The sequence below is a fragment of the Primulina huaijiensis genome, unplaced genomic scaffold (genome assembly GCF_012295235.1).
Source record: "Primulina huaijiensis isolate GDHJ02 unplaced genomic scaffold, ASM1229523v2 scaffold5453, whole genome shotgun sequence".
Taxonomy (NCBI): Eukaryota; Viridiplantae; Streptophyta; class Magnoliopsida; order Lamiales; family Gesneriaceae; genus Primulina; species Primulina huaijiensis.
The window spans coordinates 42,804-63,545 of record NW_027360734.1 but is presented as its reverse complement, the minus strand read 5'-3'; the positions used below and the strand labels follow the sequence as shown (position 1 = coordinate 63,545).

The 20,742-nt window shown below is 35.6% G+C and overlaps 2 protein-coding genes and 1 pseudogene across 4 annotated transcripts; 1 reads left to right on the top strand and 2 right to left on the bottom strand.

The window, feature by feature from the left end:
* Positions 1 to 667: 667 nt before the first annotated feature.
* Positions 668 to 2,057, bottom strand: LOC140970323 (putative pentatricopeptide repeat-containing protein At1g10330; annotated as a pseudogene).
* A 1,800-nt stretch (positions 2,058 to 3,857) lies between these two features.
* LOC140970327 (U-box domain-containing protein 35-like) lies at positions 3,858 to 9,062 on the bottom strand. Of its 2 annotated transcripts, XM_073431998.1 has the most exons (11): positions 8,870 to 9,062; positions 8,500 to 8,773; positions 7,954 to 8,051; positions 7,647 to 7,765; positions 7,284 to 7,498; positions 7,119 to 7,194; positions 6,663 to 6,954; positions 6,338 to 6,439; positions 5,838 to 6,263; positions 4,543 to 5,298; positions 3,858 to 4,184 (listed from the first exon to the last, which is right to left on the bottom strand). In XM_073431998.1, exons 2-11 carry the CDS (start codon positions 8,708 to 8,710, stop codon positions 4,137 to 4,139), a joined length of 2,343 nt encoding a protein of 780 aa, XP_073288099.1. In that variant the 5' UTR covers positions 8,711 to 8,773; positions 8,870 to 9,062; the 3' UTR covers positions 3,858 to 4,136. The 2 variants fall into 2 exon arrangements, with proteins under 2 accessions (XP_073288099.1, XP_073288098.1); XM_073431997.1 differs by having other exon boundaries at positions 8,500 to 9,062.
* Positions 9,063 to 10,377: 1,315 nt separating this feature from the next.
* On the top strand, positions 10,378 to 20,581 carry LOC140970295 (L-arabinokinase-like). 2 transcript variants are annotated; one of them, XM_073431949.1, is made up of 29 exons: positions 10,378 to 10,691; positions 11,453 to 11,560; positions 11,656 to 11,724; positions 11,834 to 11,917; positions 12,625 to 12,701; positions 13,183 to 13,249; positions 13,668 to 13,725; positions 13,848 to 13,915; positions 14,011 to 14,073; positions 14,511 to 14,564; positions 14,663 to 14,765; positions 14,848 to 14,957; positions 15,047 to 15,166; positions 15,833 to 15,889; positions 16,032 to 16,204; positions 16,298 to 16,466; positions 16,701 to 16,784; positions 17,407 to 17,532; positions 17,815 to 17,945; positions 18,025 to 18,106; positions 18,294 to 18,381; positions 18,568 to 18,611; positions 18,707 to 18,802; positions 18,883 to 18,959; positions 19,121 to 19,315; positions 19,592 to 19,757; positions 19,851 to 19,922; positions 20,026 to 20,229; positions 20,308 to 20,581. In XM_073431949.1, the coding sequence occupies exons 1-29, from the start codon at positions 10,602 to 10,604 to the stop codon at positions 20,416 to 20,418; spliced, it is 2,946 nt and encodes a 981-aa protein (XP_073288050.1). In that variant the 5' UTR covers positions 10,378 to 10,601; the 3' UTR covers positions 20,419 to 20,581. The 2 variants fall into 2 exon arrangements, with proteins under 2 accessions (XP_073288050.1, XP_073288051.1); XM_073431950.1 differs by lacking the exons at positions 10,378 to 10,691; positions 11,453 to 11,560 and having other exon boundaries at positions 11,654 to 11,724; positions 11,811 to 11,917.
* Positions 20,582 to 20,742: the final 161 nt, after the last annotated feature.

The window sequence follows — 20,742 nt, the reverse complement described above, 5'->3', positions numbered from 1 at the left end:
TGGTAAAGAGTAATATGCCAGTTAGATACACAAGCACCTTAACATGAAAAAAAGTTGTGATTAGATTAAACACACGTGCGCGCGCACCAAATTGAGAAAAAAGAGTTTTATGTTTTTATAAAAACGAGTGTTTTTTTTATATAAACATTTATATGCTTAGATAGAACAGTGTAAACAGTTATATGCTTCGATAAAACGGTGAAGTAGCCTTTTATATATGTATATTTATATATAAAAAATAAGAACAGTGAATATAGTCTCTCTTTAAAAAAAAAAAATTTATTTTCAGAGATAAACTGCAAAAAAATTATTTTCAGAGATAAACTGCAAAAAAATTTTAGAAGTAATATTTTTTGAGTTGTGATGTTTTTTTTTTTTTCAAGAATTTTTTTTAAAAAAAATCCAGTCAAACACAATATTTCACAGCAAACAACTTTAAAGAGATGCTTTTGCGCTAAAGCTTTTGTATCTTTTTTTTTTTAAACGGAAAAAAAGATACTATCATTAGACGACGGCAAAAAATAAAAAGAGATGACAAAGTTGAGAGCTTGACACTGAAAATTACTTGCAGTTCATGCGATGAGTATTTACTAGAACTCTCACTCTGTTTCGATGCTAAGCAACAAGCAATGGAGATTAAATTTTAAATGCAACCTAAAAATCCAATTCACGCTTCGTCTCCATACTGAAAGCTTCCAGCATCCACTGTTGCTTGCCTCAAAACAGCAGCATCGTCCCATCTATCAGCCCCAGTATATATGCTCGACAACACAACATATTGTCCACAATGCAGCGGTTCCAACTAAAGAACTCGTTGTGTTTCCCAACTCAACAGGCCCATAAACTCGACAAGCAGTCAAAAGTGCACCCCAGGCAGACGCAGCAGCCTCAAAAGGCATGCTTCCCACAAACTCACATGCCTCCTTTAAAAGCCACCCAAAAGATCCACCACACCCCCATAGTGTTCCATATTTGGGACAATACCAAAATCACGTGTCATAGTGCGAAACATTTCCAGACCCAAGTCCACAAGCTTTGTTCGAGCTCAGGCTGAAAGGACCCCAACAAAAGTAACTTCATTCGGGTAGAATGCTGAATCTTTCATTGCCTCAAACATGTGTAAGGCTTGTTTTCCCTTCCATTTGACACCATAGAACAAATAATTGCATTCCAAGCACATGCCTCTTTCACAGTCATCCAATCAAAAACTTTGATAGCATAATCTAAACAGCATGTTTTCCCATAAAAAGATATCAATGATGTTCCGAGGAAAACACTCGACTCCATATTCCTCTACAAGTATCCATGAACTTGCTTTCCTAAACATAATGCACATGCATCATCCAAATTCGCACAAGCAGAGAGCATGCTTACAAAGGTAGCCTAATTTGGCTGTAAAAGACCACCAATAACGAACCCATCCACCATCATTTCTTCAAAAAAGGCAATTGCTTCCCTAAAACGCCCTTTTCTCATGTATGCATTGATCACACTCGTCCACGAATAAACACCTCTCTCGGGCATGCTAAATAACATTGAAACAGCCAGTCCCATGTCCTCACGCTTCCCAAATGCAGCGAGCATTGCATTATATGAAACAATACACAGTCGAGGCATCTCATCAAACATCCTACAGGCACTGCTCAGATCTCCATACTCTGAGAAAAGAGAAAAAAAAGGATGCTTGTACAAAATGGTTGTGTAATACTCCTCTATTGACACATTGTGCGTGAGAGGAGCGGCCCACTGATGAAGCAAAAGACGATTTTTTGAGAGAAACTGTGGCTTTGAGAACAGAAGGAAATGTGTGATCATTGGGAGTGGCTGGATGCTGAAGCATGTGAGTGAACAGAAGAGAGAAGTGTTTGACTGAGAAAGATTCAGGTAGGTTATGATGAGATCATTGTAAAGAAGAGTATTAATCCATCGATCTGTTATCAGTAGGTGACCATTGGTGATCAACAGGAATTGGATTCGTTTAACTTAATCGAATATTTGTTGAAGCGTATAAGAAGATGGAGCAAAAACTCAGGCGAAAAGAAATTCACCTTAAGCATTCCAATGATGTATGGTATCAATATGCACGAATGTTTCTGCAATCTGACAATATATGAAGATAATAATTGAGATCCTGCTAGGGTAAAAAGCAAATAATTAAAATTATCAACTTTCTTTCACCATCTTTTCATTTGTGTAATGTGGTTCTTGGAGATGTTTACTCGTGTTTTCGTGTGCTGTATCAGCAAACATATCATCTCAAAAAGATCATGTACACAAACACGGAGCAATTAAATCTTCGAATTGAAGCTATCTTACCAGGTCTTTGTGAGGGAAATCACGAAAAAGCCTTGCATATTAAACAAAAACACAAATCAAAGAACCAGCAGTGGCTTCTTCCCTCATCCCTGCTCACGTCCGGTCACACTTCAAAAGAATTAGAGGATAATTCGGCGGGACATTTGTTCGAACAGCTGTTGAGCTAGTTCACCGAATTGTACTACTACATCCTGCTAAACTAGTATATCCCTCGCTTATATGTTGCTTCTCGATATAATTTTCGAAAACTCTCGCCATTATTGGGAAGTAACTGCTTTATGTAATTGCAGTGATAGCTCTTTTTGGACTACTCTCATGCATGGTTTGAAACACGTAATATATAATATAAAAATAAATTAATGATAAATAAGGCTAGAATATTATATTTAATGTTTGTTATGATTTTAATAAGAGTGATTAAATTTATATATTAGATTGTAATGACAAAATTAACCTTATCATTATAAATTTTATAATTTCAAAATTGTTGCTTGAGATCATATTTTTTATCTGTTCATGCGCCTACCGTGCTTGCATGATTTATTTATTTTTACCTAATTTTATATATTATATAATATGATAATTGAGCAATTGATTTTGTGAGTCAAGTCAAATATCAATTTGTAAGGTTAATCGAGTTATACTAATAATTTTATTGAGATTTATAAAAATCATTTATATAATTATCTCGAGTTCATTTATATAATTATCATATTATATAATATATATAAATAAATAAAAATATTTATTTGATGGGACGGTAAAATGAGAGAACGATAAGGTTTAAGATTTTTATATATTGAAGACAATTAAGTCATTTGTGGTGTTTTTATCATTAAATTAAAAGTATCACATCTCATAAAAGTGATATTTTATCCTTGTATAAAATTATTTATCACGGGCCCATGATATTATCATGGACTTTCTAAAAAGGTAACAAACATGAGATAAGAAGGATTATTTATCAATAACTATATTATCTATTGTAACAAACTATACTTCAAAGTCCAGAAATGAAGTATATGTGAGATATCATCATCTTTTGCTATTTATTGGTATGACCATTGAATAGTAAAGTCTTTTTTATCCATAAACTTATTCATATACCGATTAAAAAAAAAAAGAAAAAAAGAAGATAATATAACGAAAATCAGATATGCAAAAAATTATTTTCATATGTATGAATAAATCAAATATTCATTGGTCTCTTGAATTAACTGTCCTGTCAAAGTGGCTCGTACTGCGCATGTTTCCCATTGCAGGGGATGTAAACCAAATGTCGGCACGATATTTAAAAGTAAAAGATTTTCGACTGCATTGGTCTAAATGAGGCGTCGATATAAGGTAGGATACAGGACATGAGCTAATAATCTCTCCAGCCTTCGATTTATCTGCATGATGAATCAAGAATCTTTATTGCTGTTATCCTCTACAAAATAAATCAAGATTCTCTCTTTCTGCAAAACTAGAATAAATGAAACTGATTCTGAACAATTTACAGAAGTACCATGCAAAAACTAAAGCCAAGCATGATACACAAGTAATGATAAAGAGAGACAATGCATTGAAGATATTTTTCCGAAAATACAAATCTTCGTACATCGAGCATGAGTTGATAGGATGTACTTGATGTTCTTTTATGAATGTATTAGGAATGATTTGATTTCTTGATTCTCCCAGTGTAGTTATACTTTTAACAAGAGACCGTTGATGATATGTTCATATAACCAAAAAAAACAAAGATCAGTCGTCAAAATTGTGTTCCTCGTTCCGTGTACACCCCAACTACTTCTCATGCGGTCGATGCATCTTACGATATATCAGCTCCCCATGCTTGATTGTGGAGATGGTGGATAACTCAAGTCTTCCTGAAAAAAAAATTTGGCATAACACATTAGAGGCTAGAATTCACAGAAATGAAGTTTAGCCCACAAATTCTTCTAGTACTAATTTGTCCAGCATCTCAGGAAAACAACAAAATGAAATGACCATATCTTCGGTGAAATATGAGTTTATATCTACCATTCTCGAAAATTGGCAATTATTCAGCGTTGGCCTATTTGTGCAAGACCTAATGATATTAAAGCAAATAACCATGCCACGGATTTTTATGGATTTAGAATTATAAGGAAAACCATAGATTACCAAGAACCAGGATCCCGATTAGCATTCTTATTATGTAAGATACAGAAGGATTAATTTGCAAGATAATGTACCCAGACTTACTTTAGACATGGAAACCTGACTGTGAGTGGGTGAGGGATTTGTACTGCATGGCACTGAGTTTGCCATGGCATCTTCCGCTAGTTCTCGCAGTTTGTTCAATTGAGGAAGAACGACTTTTCCAAGATCCGGCCTGTCTTTTCTTCCAAGTTCTGAGCACTTAAGCGCCAATTTAGCTAAGCTCAAAGCTTCTTCAACTGGCCAGTCAGGCACAGATGGATCCAGCATCTCAGGAAAGGCACCTCTCTCGATAGCTCTTTCAACATGATGAGTTAGACCCATCGGGGATTTGCCGGTAAGAATTTGTAAGAATATGATTCCAAGGGAGTATATGTCAGATTTTACGCCAAGCATACCAGTTTGCTGATACTCTGGATCTATGTAGCAGAAAGTTCCAGCTGTAGATGTCATCCGATATTGAGTAACACAGTCAGATGTAGATGGAGGGACAAGTCTAGCCAAGCCAACATCACTGATTTTGCTGACATAATTGCGGTCAAGAAGAATATTGGCAGGTTTGAGATCGCGATGTACCAGTGGCTCTGGTTTGGTCTGATGGAGGAAGAGCAGGCCAGTGCCAATTTCTGCAGCTATTCGAAACCTATGCTGCCAAGATAGCGGAGGAGTGTTACCATGCCTCAATAAACGATCTTCCAAGCTTCCATTGGACATGTACTCATAAACTAAGCAACCATATTCTGGACAGGCTCCTAGAAGTAGGACCATGTGGGGGTGTCTTATGCAGCTTAAAATTTCAACCTGGTGTCAAATAAGAAATGAATTATGTGATTGAAAATAAGTCTCTTTAGGGACAGTTTTGTTAACATGGAAAGTAGGAAGACCGGTAGAAGTTAAATCTAATGACGACTGCAAAGCACCGTCATTTAGGAGTCGAGGAGAAATTTTCATATACAATTGATATCTATATTTTCTATTTCAACACCACTTTGTGCGAAAGAGAAACCTTAGGAGAATCGTATTGTAGTACAGACCAGAAACTACAATTGGTGATAATCGCCAGCTTAAATTGTTTAAAACAAACAACCACCCAAACATCATATTCAAATATTGATCCCCATAGCTGTAGAAGAATTGTGTTCCCCAATACATATAACTGTACACTTACGTCAATAATAATAAATTCTAAATGCATGATTTCTAGATAACATCAAGACCAAAGATGGAGAGAATCTGGAACTTAATTGCATGAAATTGCTATGACCATGTTAATTTTGTTAGAGATGTTCAAACTACACCATACCTTTCTCTCATCTGAAAATTTATTTACATCCGCATACCTCTTGTTGAAATTGTGATCTTCCATGAGTAGCATCAGGTCGAAGAACCTTCACTGCAGCAGGTGTGTGGTCTAAATAACACTTGTATACAGGCCCATACCCTCCTTCTCCAATCTTTCTGGATTGTGCAAAATATTCTGTAGCAGCTTCAATCTCTTCGATCGTGTATTTTCTGTACATGGAATCTGACTGAGTCAGAGCGTCAAGTACCCTAGACTCATCTTCTGATTCTTTTATGACCATTTCTGCATTGATCCTCTTTTGAGCTTCCAGTTCGACTATCCTCCGAGATGCTTCAGCATGCTCGAAGGCTGCCCTAGACTTGGCCTTCTCTTTTTTTGCAAGAGCCAATGCTGCCTCTTCTGATAATCTTGCCTCTTCTAATCTCTTCTGCTCTTCAATTTTCCAACGCTGAAGCTCCTTTGCCTACAATGGAAAAGAATTTATATAGACTCTTGGAACAGAATCCAGGAGTCCAGGAAACAAAAAAATTTCCATGCCTTCTCTTTTGCTGAGAGTGCTTCCTTGCACGCTGTACTGTACAAATCCATTGTTTGCTTGAGTTCCTGCTTTAATCTTCTCATTTCAGCTTCTACTTCCTCCTGTAAATATTATCAAATCTGAGCCATGTCTTCATGCTAATACTAATTCAATAGTAAATGTAGACAAACAGGAAAGACTTCAAAAATGAGTACAAATAGAATAAGCTATGAGGAAATCATGCAAGTTTTCTTTAACTCAGTAGCATCTAGCAAGGTGACAGGGTCAATCTTTGCAGGTAAACAGATAATATATGCATGTAAATCTTAATGTCGGTAACCTTACCATTGTCTGGGCTGTGATTGCTTTATCGTTTTCAATTGAGTCAAGGAACAATTCTGGTGGGGTTGCTGTGTCCACTGACTTTCGTTCAATTTGCAATGAATTGAACCCTGGGTAATCTATGTCCGATATTCCCGAAAGCCTTGGAGGAGTAGGAGCACCTTCCGAGCGCTCATAATATGAAGGGAACACATCAAGACTCTGCCTCGCAGAACTGACAAAGGATATGTCAGTTTCTGGTGGAGATACTTCATATGCTTTTCCAGTGGGAGCCTTCCGATGAGTGAATGGTGACCTTTTTGCAGCAACCATGGTTAAAAGTTAGATTTCAGCGTAAATATCAACCACCCTTATCTCGCTTCTATTTAAGCAAGAAAGCGGCGACAATATGTGGAAAATGCATTCAAAGTTCTAACTGATTTGTCAATAAAGAATATGACTACACATGTTAAGACATACTTGATAAAGTTTGCCTCGTTTTGCTTGGCATGGATTGGAAGTTCGGATCCTGGCCTAGAGTGTACTGAAAAGGAACCTGCATATGAATCAGAATTGAACCCATTACTGTGAGAAATGAAAAAAAGATAACTGCAGAGCCAGTGTTTTGGAAAAAAAAAAACCAACTTCGTGAATCACTGTTGGACGACACTGGTGGTTCTGATGCATTTGATTTTCTATGGGCTTGAATTAGTATTTGGTTCCGTAATGGGTTGAGGATGGATGGGGTGGGACGGGAAGCAGCCCGTGTGGATGAAATCTTCCCCTTGTGAATGACGAATACGGTACAAAAATCTGGCACCCCTTTTAGTATATTTCCGGGAATGTCTTTAGTCTTAAATCTGTTTTTGAAAAAGGCTACTTAGGTTTTTACTCAGTTAAATAATAAAGAGTAGACAAAAAACAATTCCAAAATACCATCTGATTTATTGAAGATAAACTCAGTTAGAAGTAATTATGCAAGGAAGAACATCCACGAGAAAAAAATACCTGAAGATGCTGCCTTTCCCAGCACCGAGAACCAACACATCAATTGTTGATTGCTTTACGAATTCGATTATTGCTCCAGCTACATCGGTGTCGTCTACCACAACATCATAGCATTGTATCTGTAAAACAAAAATTTAGAAAGCTGAGACTGAGTTTAGGACTACAAAAATAATTGTAGAGTTGTATACTTGTGTATGTCACTATTCTTTTTCCGTGTTCAAATTCATATTGAAATGGTTGCATTTTCAAGGTTCTTCTCACGACCAAAAAAACGAAAAGCTAAAATGCCCAAATCTTGAGTACCCACATCTTTGCGCATACAAAAGACGTGGAAAGGAACTAACAGTTCCCTTAACTGTATATCATCTCCAATTTCATCACTGGCTTCAGAAATCTGATTAGGCCCTGCGCCAAAGATGGGAATGGTATACGTTATTTGCGGCTAAAAACTGTGAAAAACATGTCTTCATGGAAAGCAAACAAACTTCTACATGGTGACACAGACTATGTACATTCTTCCCGAAAAAAGTGGCGATTGTTACTTTTGTTTGTGCCTTTTCAAGCTAACATCTCTTCAAAAATCTTTAACATGGAAATCAAGCAAACCTCAACGAATGTAGTCATATATAAAGTAGGATTTTATAATTACACAATTTCAACCTCACTTTGAGAGCAAGAATCCCAAAAACTCCATGCACAAACACAAAACACAGCAAGAATAATGTTTTGCCCTCAAGAATCCGTTGCACATAAAAGCTACCACAAACCTACAACACTTCATTGTGCTCTAGAATACATGGAGACACAAACAAATAGGCAATTATAAACATAAAATGAAGAGATAGAGGATTACAGGGGGTAGCAAAAGAGGGCGGTGCGGGCAATCCAGGAACAGATTGTTTCAGCTTAACATGAATCAAAATCACAGTCTGGCCTTTAACAATAAGATTATCAACAGCCCATTTAAGGGCAATTTGACTGTTTTTATCCCTGTCTATAGCCACAGCAAATAACCTCGGCAATGGAGGCATCCTTTCTCCATGATTAACTGGGGGAGGCCACATTTCGTTCTCTTTCAAGTTTCCTATCCCTCAAAATGCTGCCTTTTTACTAACGAGGAAAAAAAACTACAACAACAAAAACAAAGCAAAGAACACGAAGGACCCCTTTATTATTCTCAAGTTTTCAGGGAAAATTGTGATATTTGCAGATTCAAATATCACCCTTGTGGGATAATCTGGAAGATATGGAATTTCAATAAATTGTTTTTCAGAACAAGAAGCAGAAGCGCGCCTCTCTCCCTCTCTGTGTGCTTATCTCCCAGTGAGGGAGCTCCATATTTGGCGGGTCTACGCTTGCATTACCGCTACTTTGTTCAGCGACAGATTTTCGTTAGTTATCTGTTCTGACGAGACACTTGTCTACCATTTTACAATTCAAAATAAATAAATAATAAGATTCAAAAAATACAAATCATATGACATATCTATATTTCTATATTATATTATTAAATAAAAATCTCTTAGAGTAATTACGTTAAACGATACTAAAATATTTAATTCTGTAATTATTTTTTTTATCATATTAAAAACATCTTCAAGTCACTCCATATTTTATATAGAAAAAATCTAAACAAAATTTTCTTTTTAAATCTAACAAATCTTCTAAATTAAAAATAATTCCGTGTTAATTGTTTAATATTATTTGATCAAATTGAAAATAATAATAACACATACAACGAGTATGCATCTTTTACTAATATATATTATGCATATTATATATACTAGCCACGATATTACATATTTTTAACATAACTAATTTTTTAAAATCTCTAAGTTATTAAATATTATTGACAAATGATTTAGTTTTTTTAGAATTTACTTTGTTATAATAATTTTTATTGGAAAAAAAAGATAATTTTGTCCATCAATTAAAATGACCAAGATAGTTTATGGATGTATTCAATGAATTTTGATCACAATTTTTTCGTTAACATTTAAACAATTAATAAATTTTTAAATTCATATTTTATTTATTTACATATTAACGGTGAAACTATAAAAGTACTCTTGTATTGAAAACCGATAACATAATGTGGCCCACACTTTGCAAATAGAGGCGCACGTTGCATAAATATCACATAAATTTTTTCTTTTTTTTGGCTCATTTATTAATATAATTTTGAAACAAACAGAAGCTTTCATCTGATAGTTAAGAAGAATGATTCTTCTCTGACAATGAGTATTCTAATTTCTAATTTGAAAAAAGAAAATTTAAAAGATGTGGAAATGAAATGTCATATTTAATTAAAAGGGATTGACAATGAATAAGCAAAATCCATTATTAATCGGCAAAATCTATATTCAAAGTTCAACTCAGAATCCATTCTAATTAGTGTAAGGTAAAAACTTGTGTGAGACGGTCTCACGGATCGTATATTTTGTAAGACAGATCTCTTATTTGGGTTATCTATGAAAAAATGTTACTTTTTATGCTAATAGTATTACTTTTTATTGTGAATATCGATAGGATTGACCAGTCTCACGGATAAAAATCTCGTGAGACTGTCTCACGAGAGACCTACCCTTAGTGTAATCCGATTCGAGATTAAAATATATTTTTTATTGTTTTTTATATTAAGGAAAGTTCAATTTTTTAAATTAAAAGACCCAGAGTGGATTTTCCTAGTACTGTAACGCCAAAATCCTCGTATGATGATACGTAATCAAGCGAAATTTGATCCCACTCGGAAAGTCCAATAGATTATACTAATAATCGTCAACGAGGAAAACTCTTCCTGACGTCAAATCAGAACCCCAGCCACTGAAAAGTAAAAACTATTCCCAAGAAAGCGTTGGATGTACAAAAGTGCTATTGCTTGATTTTCTTGAAATCCCAACAATTTACGCATTTGCATAAAGCCAATTTTTTTTATTCTTCGTCTTTTCAGCAAGGATGGTTTCAGAGGAATCAAGAAAGCATCCTTTGGTGTTTGCTTACTATGTCACTGGCCATGGCTTTGGCCATGCCACCCGGGTTGTTGAGGTTTGTGTGCTTGTGATTTCTTGAAGAAGACATTTTTTTTAGGGTATGGGTTGTGGGGTGTGGTGGGTACTAAGATGGAACTTTTATTGACTTTGTTGATTCTTGCTTCTTTTTTCTTTTTTTTTTTTCAATTGTTGATTCATGTTATTTTCTTGATTGAAGAATTCTGGTTCATGGTCATTGATCATCTGTTACTTTTTTTCCTTTGATTATTCGTAGTTGTTCGGTTTTGTTCACAGAGAAACCTTTTTCTTGTTCACATTAATTTGGAATATTCTTTAAGGTCTAAATTGATCAATTTGTCAAAACACATAAATGTGCAGTTTCAGGTATTAATTTTTCCTTTAGCTTGACTTTTCATTATTAATCCATTACGTAATTAATGATCAAACATCCTTTTTTCATGTTCACGCGTTGCTCAATGTTGTACCTTTGGTAGTGGTATCAGAACCCATACATATTCAAAATTAAACAAATTATCTCGATTCCAACCGGTTTAATTTTTGAATTAGGAACTTGCTCGAATTGGATCCTTTTGATTTCTAAGGAAGATACATTCACAAAGTTGTTCCAAGAGATTGATTGGCATTTGTTCGGAAATCAATAATTAATTACCAAATGGTGGCATTTGGCATATGAGTTAATCATTTTCCCTTTACATCCAGTTGAAGTACTACGTTAGGAACATGACAAATTTTTTGGTTTTTGTTTCTTGATCCGTTTTATGCTATGTTCATTTTGAGCTCTTGAATCATTTTTAGGTTGCTCGACATCTCATTCATGCTGGGCATGATGTTCATGTGGTTACTGGTGCACCAGAATATGTTTTTACAACTGAGATAGAGTCTCCTCGACTCTTTATTCGCAAGGTCTCTTTATTCAGGCACTGTTCCATGATAATCTTTTACTTCAGATGTTCTTTTCCAATCTTATCCTCTCAAGAGTTAATTTTCCATAATTGTAGGTGCTCTTAGACTGTGGAGCAGTTCAAGCAGATGCATTGACAGTTGATCGTCTTGCTTCTCTAGAGAAGGTATATTTAGTTATTCGTATGATAAAGAAATCAGTTTCATCCATCCATAATCGGTATTGACCCTCGTATCCTTTTTTGCTAACCAGTTACCTCATATTCATTGGTTTAGTATTCAGAGACAGCCGTTGCACCTCGTGATGCTATTTTGATGACAGAAGTGGAATGGCTGAAGTCCATCAAGGCAGATCTAGTGGTAAAATTTTTCCTGTGATGAATAAACCTCGCCAAAATTTATTCATCCACGAAGATTGTTGAAATTTTGTTTTATCTTGGGAATTCACGATGATTGTATAAATGTTGTTTTATCTTGGGAGTATTGGGGAGAGATGCAAGAAGGAAGTGCAAGAATGACAATTTCTTTTTAGGGAAAGAATTTATGTAATAAAAATTTAAATGTACATAACAAAAACCTGAAGTAGTGACATTTTGTCCATGGTTTCTGTTAAAAACTTGCAGATGCATATAGATGAATCTGAATTAATAATAGTTCCAAAGAATGAAGTGGAAAGAATCTTGAAAAGAAATGTAACGGTACAGCATTGAGTAGAAAATGTCTTAGTGTTCTTGTACAGAGTGCAGTGCTTTCTTTTCATATTTATGGTCTATAGAAACCTGACTTAACTAACAATTGATTTAACCAATTAACTGTCTAATTGATTAACTGTTCTAACAATTAAGGAAATGTGAATGCCATCAAGCAGTAAGCGATATCAGCTGATCTTTTCTTCATGCGAACAGTTTCACTTGAAAGCATTTTGACTCCCATCCTGCTTTGCACCAAATCAACTACTATTTATTTTTCAAAAACCGTGATACTTCATATTTTCATTCAGATGTCTTCTGCAAGAGCTTATTTTGTTTTATTTTGCATTGTCGTTTTACATGCTTGTTTAAGTATAGGTATCAGATGTTGTTCCAGTTGCTTGTCGGGCTGCTGCTGATGCTGGAATTCGGTCTGTTTGTGTTACCAATTTTAGGTTACAATCTCTCCACTCCTCTCAATACACATTATATATATGTATGTGTGTGTATATGTGTGTGTGTGTGTGTGTAAAGATCTCAACACACAATATATGTGTATATCTACACACACACACACACACTCTGAAAACTCTCAAGTGGAACATGGTTGAAAATAAATTTGTGCCAGCAATTTTCATGACGTATAAAGATCTGCTTGTTCTCTATGTGACTAAGAATATTAAGAATGGTCATTGACAGTCTCTAGTAAACTTCCAAGACACGCTCTCTTCCTTGATTGAGAGCATTGATCGATTGGTCTTCTAACTTTAATTCATGGCATTATAATCACTAACTCTAGACGCCTTGAGCTTGATCTGTGTAGAGTATATTGTTGATACCATTACTCATCTAATTCCTTTTATATCCTCCTTTGATTTTTTTTTTTCATTTCTAATATCCTTGTATTGTGCTCAAACATTTAATATCTGCCTGCAGCTGGGATTTCATATATGCTGAATACGTGATGGCTGCTGGTTATCATCACCGATCCATAGTTTGGCAGGTGACGTACAGTCGTAGTAAAGCCATCTTTCAAGCCTTTACTATTTATTGATCTTTTATGTATATTTTTTGGCGTTGTTCAGTGTCAATGTAAGATCTTAAATGGAATACATGATAAGGTTGCAACATGCCACTAACTACCATTTTTAGATCCTGTTTTCTCCTTTTTGGTGGCTGTGATTTTAGGGCAGTGAGGGGCTGTTAGGGAAAGATTGCAATTAATACCTTCAAAAGCATTTTCATATGCTTTAGTCTTTTAATTTATTTGATATTAGGTGTTTCCACTCTATAATTTAGTCAATTATTCTCTCGACATTTTTGCTCTGGAAACACTTGAACCATTTACTGTCTATTGTTCATATTACAATTCTTGGTACTCTATTTTCATTTGATTCCAATTTAATCATGTGACTTTTCAGATTGCAGAGGATTATTCACATTGTGAATTCCTTATTCGCCTCCCAGGATACTGCCCGAGTATGAAAACATAAACAAATTATCAATTTAATTTTCTTCTTTGAATCTTCATTAACCGTAAAATAAGGGGATGAAGAGTTCTATTTTTTATATTACCTTTCACATGGATTTGCGTATTATAGTGCCTGCATTCCGTGATGCAATAGACGTTCCATTGGTCGTGAGGAGATTACACAAGTCACGTGAGGAGGTATGTGAAAGAAACAACCAACTTATAATTTGTAAAATAATGTGAACATATGCCACTTTCATGCCTCATTCATTTACTTTATCATTACATTCCAGGTGCGGACAGAACTTGGAATCATGGAAGATGTGAAGGTCGTTATTCTTAACTTTGGTGGACAGGTAAACAGTCACTTTGTGAAGATTTTTTACCAGAACTGTGGATAGGTTATGGGCCGCAAATTGATTTTTCTCTCTGTAGATATTTATAACCAAAAAACATGATCATATTTTTCACAGAACCTATTATTACCCAATTTATGTGGTAAAATCTACGTGTCCTGCATTAACAGCTGTTGTTAAATCTTGTTACTTGTAGTTGTATCACGTTTAATTGTGATCCGTCCCTAATATGACAATACCCACGATGAACTTTGATTTATTGGATTTTCTATAGTGCTTTATCTGCTGCACATAATACTTACATTTGAATAATATTAGTTTACATTCATTTTTATTTTTTTCTTGCTTTGTGTGGATATCATGTTGAAAGTTTTCTGCCCTCATGTCTGCATTTACTTGCACTCATTCCCACATTATAACGTAGCCGTGATTTGCAGCCGGCTGGTTGGACTTTAAAGGAGGAGTACCTGCCTCATGGATGGCTTTGTCTGGTATCTTTGTTGAACTATATTAGTGAATTCTTGGTGCTTGAATGATGTTTCTGGGATTCAGCGATGAAGAATAATATGCTAGTTTCTTTCTGGTTTAGGTTTGTGGTGCTTCTGATAGTCAGGTCTTTCCTCCAAATTTCATAAAGCTAGCAAAAGATACATACACCCCGGATGTGATTGCTGCATCTGACTGCATGCTTGGTGAGTTATGGAGCTTGTTTTTCAATGTATGGTACGTTTTCAATTTCAAGCAGTTTATAAGTCTACGTTTTCTTGACATCAGGAAAAATTGGATATGGGACAGTCAGCGAGTCTCTGGCATTCAAGATACCATTCGTCTTTGTACGTAGGGACTACTTCAATGAGGAGCCATTCTTGAGAAATATGCTTGAGGTTTAATTTTTAGTGCTGTTGTCCTTGCCTTTTTCTGAAATCAATTGTTTCTTCACTGGATCAATGAACATATGATGACCGGTTATCAGTTCTATCAAGCTGGAGTTGAGATGATTAGAAGGGATTTACTGACTGGACACTGGAGACCGTACCTGGAACGTGCGATTAGTTTGAAACCTTGCTATGAGGGAGGAGTCAACGGTGGTGAGGTACCTCATCTTCCTTTAATGTTTGAAAATCTTCCTTGGTGAAGTCCAGAAACTGGCATTCTCTCGAGCCTATTTTGATAAACATCATCGGCAAACAAATGGCTTTATGGATCATAGCATCATGATTTGTTCACCTTAGTAATGGAAAAATTTTCTCATTTGCATCAAGATTAGAAATGATCCACTTTAATATCATTTCTCTTCTTTGTGCTTCCATTGCTCCTATATTTCGTTAAGATGGAGGATGTATTGCAAGCTGGTTAGTTAAAGATAGTATTGTCTCTAATAAGCTTTATTTTACCAAGTTTTTGCTGATACATGATACTTTTTCCTCAGACTGTGCAACTAAATTGGCTCATCACTGAAGACGTTTTGATTATTTATTTTTCGGTGGAGTTCATGAAAACAAAATTATTATTTTTTCTCAAATGGACGTTATCCTGATTTGAACTCGAATTATTTGTGTGACATCAGACTAATCCTCCAAGACAATCAGTTATATTTTAATATAATGGTGCTACATTTTTGTTTGTGCATCTGTGTTTATTTATCTTCGTTGAAAACAAAAAAATTCTTCATACATGACTTTGAAAAGCTGGTCTTGCTGTTTATATTTGTTTCTAATTGTATGAAAATGTAATGCTCTGATTTGGTTACTACTTCCAGGTTGCAGCTAATATTTTGCAAGATACAGCTTCAGGGAAAAATTATACATCCAACAAGGTGAGATTAACTTGGTATTGACCTGCACATTTTCTCTCTACCATGCCAAGATGATATGTATGGTACCTTTTGAGAGTCCGTGTAATGATTTTGACCTGATTGTCTCTTCTCTATTTTTGTGTCCTAATTTCTTGAGCTCTAGCTTAGCGGGGCTAGGAGATTACAGGATGCTATTGTTCTTGGGTATCAACTCCAAAGAGTTCCTGGAAGAGATCTAAGCATTCCAGACTGGTATGCAAATGCTGAAACTGAACTTGGTCTTCGTACGGGTTCTCCAACTGCTGAAATTGATGAAGATAATCTTCTTATGCCTTCGTAAGTGACTTTTTCCATCAATAATCCTAATTTTTCATTGCCCATTCAAGTGTCGAATGTATTCTTACTTTAACATTTTGTCTCTTTTGCTAGATACCTCGAGGACTTTGAGATTCTTCATGGAGATTTTTTGGGTCTCTCTGATACCGTGAGTTTCTTGAACAGCTTATCAGAATTTGATGTTGTCCATGATTCTGGAAAAGGTACCGAGAAACACCAGATCAGGGAGCGGAAAGCTGCTGCTGGTCTCTTTAATTGGGAGGTATCTTTTTTTCAGTTCGGTTTGCTAGTACTGGCTTGAGTTTTATATTTGATATGGGAAATATATTTTTCAATGATGCCATGAGAAAATAAACCAAAATATAAAGATGATGATATTTTAATAGCATTGACACCATGAAAAATTGAACTCCATCCATTGCCATGAAGTTGGATGACTCTTGCTGCTCTATTAATATATAAGATGTTATTTTGCAATATTAATTGTCGGGTGTAGGAAGACATTTTCGTGGCAAGAGCACCAGGAAGACTAGATGTTATGGGTGGAATTGCAGACTACTCTGGAAGCCTTGTATTGCAGGTAAGTGAATTTACTCCAACTTCTAAGTCCCAATCTCACCCCACCCCATCCCCACTCCTGAACTGACTAAACCCCACCGAAGAAAAATATGAGCTGCGTTTGTTTTTGTCAGGGAAATGTTTTCATTTTTCAAAAATGAAAGAAAATGATTTTCACCTTACTTTCATCTTGTATCTAAAACCACACTTCACCCCATTTCACATTATCTCCTATTCGATCACTGCCAAGAAAAGGCCATATATATTATTGAAAGCACTGCATAACCAACATAGTCTTACATTTCATGAAATATACAGCAAAAAAGAAAAAGAAAAAATCTCAGAGAAGACAAATCCAAAAATTCATTACAATCTCCAAGTATCATTGTCAGAAAGTTCGGTTTCAGACAATATTTTTTCTCGGAATTCAGGAAACGAAAACCAAATATACACATGGCATTTCAGGCTCACCGAAGTTTGTGTTCCAGAAAATCAGTATAAATAACACTACAAGAAGCATGAGTTGATGTACTGATCACCACAATAAGAGGGAAAGCTTGTAGTCTGTCTGAACTACTATTATATCAGAGTTTCTGCTGCCACATTGATTACATTTTGTCAATGATGTCATGATATATCTACAGATGCCGATCAGAGAAGCTTGCCATGTTGCTGTGCAAAAGATTCATCCAACAAAACAGAGACTATGGAAGCATGCTCAGGCCCGGCAGGATGCCAAAGGACAAGGACCAACTCCTGTTCTGCAAATCGTATGTGATTCTCCTTTAACTGAAGTTCTCATATAGTTCAAAAAATTTGTGATCTTAACTTCAGATGATACGGGATGATGTTGAGGCCAGTATTTGCGGCTACCATGTCAAAGTTAATCCTTAGTGTCAGTTGAAAGTAATAAAGTTATATGATCAATCTATTAGGTTTGTAGAAGCAATGCTGATTTCATCATTTTTAAGCCAACAGAATTTGATTTTGAATTTGAATATTTTAAACTGATATTGTTGTTGTTGTTGTTGTTATTATTATTATTCGTTCAGGTATCTTATGGATCTGAATTAAGCAACCGTGGACCAACCTTTGATATGAATTTGTCGGATTTCATGGATGGGGAGCAACCAATGTCGTATGAGGCGGCCAGAAGTTTTTTTTCTCGAGATCCATCCCAAAGGTTCAAATATTACTCGTGGTCTGTTTTTCTGCTTCTGAAAAGTCTCCTATGTGTTGCACTAACCATATTGCCATTTTAGATGGGCTGCATATATTGCCGGAACCATCCTCGTGTTGATGAAAGAATTTGGATTACATTTCGAGAATAGTATTAGAATGCTGGTATATGACAAATTATAAATTCAAAAGACACGATTTCCTTTACTTAGTTTGTGTTCTTCAGAAATTTTATCAAATTTGTGTAACTTTTCTTTGTCCACGCTCCACACTTTTTTTTAACATTTCTTTGGGTCTTTTGTAGTAAGTGATTAGTTAGAGTTTTAATTTAAGCTTATCCTGAATGTTGTAGGTATCTTCTGCTGTGCCGGAAGGTAAAGGGGTCTCTTCTTCTGCAGCTGTGGAGGTTGCTACTATGTCTGCAGTCGCTGCTGCTCATGGTTCTCGAACTACTCCGTTAATTTGCTATTAATTTTATTCCATTTTTCAAAATTATGTCATGATGCATTTGACCCCTAGCTGCTTCACTTGGTTGCTTTATGCATATATATACTTCTGCTTATCATTCCCTAGCTTCTTATTTGATCGACCATATGTCTAACCATGCCAGCATCTGCTTTCTTCAGGATTAAACATCAACCCAAGAGATCTTGCTTTGCTCTGCCAAAAGGTTTGAATCCTGAAAACGTGCATCATAGGCATTATTCTAGTATTTTTTGTATCTTTATGATGCTTAAATCTCTGTAAATATTCTTATGTGTGAAGGTGGAGAATCACGTAGTTGGAGCTCCGTGTGGTGTGATGGATCAGATGACTTCTGCATGTGGTGAGGCTAACAAACTACTTGCTATGGTTTGCCAGGTATTTGAGGATTGACGGGGAAAACAACATTTTCTTTAAAATTTAGAAGAAAATTTTATTACACGTAATAATTGGTGCAGCCTGCAGAGGTATTGGGTCTGGTGGACATTCCAAGTCATGTAAGATTTTGGGGAATCGATTCTGGAATCAGGCACAGGTATAGGTTTTATATCTTGTTCTAGCTTGGAGGTCTTTTTTATCAATTCAATGTACCTACAAACTCAATATTGATATAGTTTTTCATCAAATTTTCTTAATTTTCTTGAAATATCTTTTACGTGGTTCTCTTTTCATCTGAAATAATGAATCTTTTTGCAGCGTTGGCGGTGCTGATTACGGATCTGTGAGGATAGGAGCCTTTATGGGCCGAAAAATCATAAAGTCGGTTGCGTCAGAACTGTTATCGCAATCTTTGACTAATGGAACAACCTCTGATGATGTGGAAGAGGATGGAATGGAACTACTTGAAACCGAGGCAGCCCTGGAGTACTTGTGCAACTTATCGGCCCACAGGTGAAAAGAAAAAAAAACTACCCATTCGAAATCATGCTTGCTTGCTAGAGAGTTGACCTTTTGGAAATTTCTTCTGCATTATTTGGAATTGCACTGTGGTAGGCTCGTATGAAAGGGAAGAAAATATGCTGCTTGGACGACTAAATAAAAAAAAAGATTTAAATTCCATGCTAATTGATCGCTATAGCTTCTGTATCAATGCAAAAACTCGATCTATAAATTTAATCATTCACCTTGTTTCGGATTCTAACCAACACGATGTTTACCCAAATTCAGATACGAAGCTCTTTACGTTAAGCAACTTCCTGAAACCTTGCTTGGCGAGACTTTCTTGAAGAAATATAATGACCACAGCGATTCGGTCACTGTAATAGATCATAAGCGAACTTATGGACTCAGAGCAGCTACCAAACATCCCATATATGAAAATTTTCGAGTCAAGGTATGCCAAAAAAAGACAAGAAAATTTGTTTTCAATGTCATTTTGCTGTATAAACTTTTAGCTCTTACACATAGTGATTTTATATGACTACAGGCTTTCAAGGCTTTACTTACATCTGCAACTTCAGACGATCAATTGACTGCTCTGGGAGAGTTGATGTACCAGGTATAGTTATATATTAATGTTGTAACTAGACACTATGTGGCAAGATAAATTCTATTAAATTACGTTTAGTGTTTTTTCTCCTTACGAGCTCGTTTCTTGACAGTGTCACTACAGTTACAGTGCTTGCGGACTCGGTTCAGATGGGACAGACAGGCTCGTACAACTGGTTCAAGAAATGCAACACAGTAAAAATTCGAGGGCAGTAGATGGAACCTTGTATGGTGCAAAGATAACAGGGGGTGGATCTGGTGGGACCATTTGTGTTGTCGGCAAAAATTCTTTAAGAAGCAGCGAACAAATTCTTCAGGTGAGAAACTCTCTTTAATAATAAAAAATTGTTATATAAATCTTTATAATTTTCAATAATATAATCCTGAATTTGCAGATCCAGCAGAGATATAAAAGTGCTACAGGTTATTTGCCTATTGTCTTTGAGGCTTCGTCTCCAGGTGCCGGCAAGTTTGGTCACCTGAGAATTCGTCGTCGACGGATTTGATCATGCACATATATTGATCTTCATATTTAATGGAGTTGACGGCCTTATTTCTGTACGTAATTTGATAAATAAATAAATAAACCAACTTTTGATTGGTGCAAGGTATGAACATTCATTTGTTCACAACTTGATTAAACTCGAATGTTATGGGTCGTCACTCATACTTCCAAGCTTAACTTTTCACATCAAATCCGATTATATTCGAACAGGTTTATTTGGGTGTATTCTGTTAATGTTACATTCTAAGGAAATGAAAAGACATGATAATTAGAATGACTTGTATTAATTTGTAAATACCAAAATTTTTGCTCATCTCAACCATCC

What these genes read in the sequence shown, in the direction of transcription:
- LOC140970327 (XM_073431997.1), bottom strand. Translation starts at nt 8,710, where the DNA reads ATGTGGCCTCCCCCAGTTAATCATGGAGAAAGGATGCCTCCATTGCCG. An exon ending in CACTCTCAGCAAAAGAGAAG is followed by an intron (nt 6,264 to 6,337) that starts GCATGGAAATTT and finishes TTTCCATTGTAG; the next exon opens with GCAAAGGAGCTTCAGCGTTG. An exon ending in GATCACAATTTCAACAAGAG is followed by an intron (nt 5,299 to 5,837) that starts GTATGCGGATGT and finishes ATTTGACACCAG; the next exon opens with GTTGAAATTTTAAGCTGCAT.
- LOC140970295 (XM_073431949.1), top strand. Translation starts at nt 10,602, where the DNA reads ATGGTTTCAGAGGAATCAAGAAAGCATCCTTTGGTGTTTGCTTACTAT. An exon ending in CTCGACTCTTTATTCGCAAG is followed by an intron (nt 11,561 to 11,655) that starts GTCTCTTTATTC and finishes CCATAATTGTAG; the next exon opens with GTGCTCTTAGACTGTGGAGC. An exon ending in GATTCTGGAATCAGGCACAG is followed by an intron (nt 18,960 to 19,120) that starts GTATAGGTTTTA and finishes ATCTTTTTGCAG; the next exon opens with CGTTGGCGGTGCTGATTACG.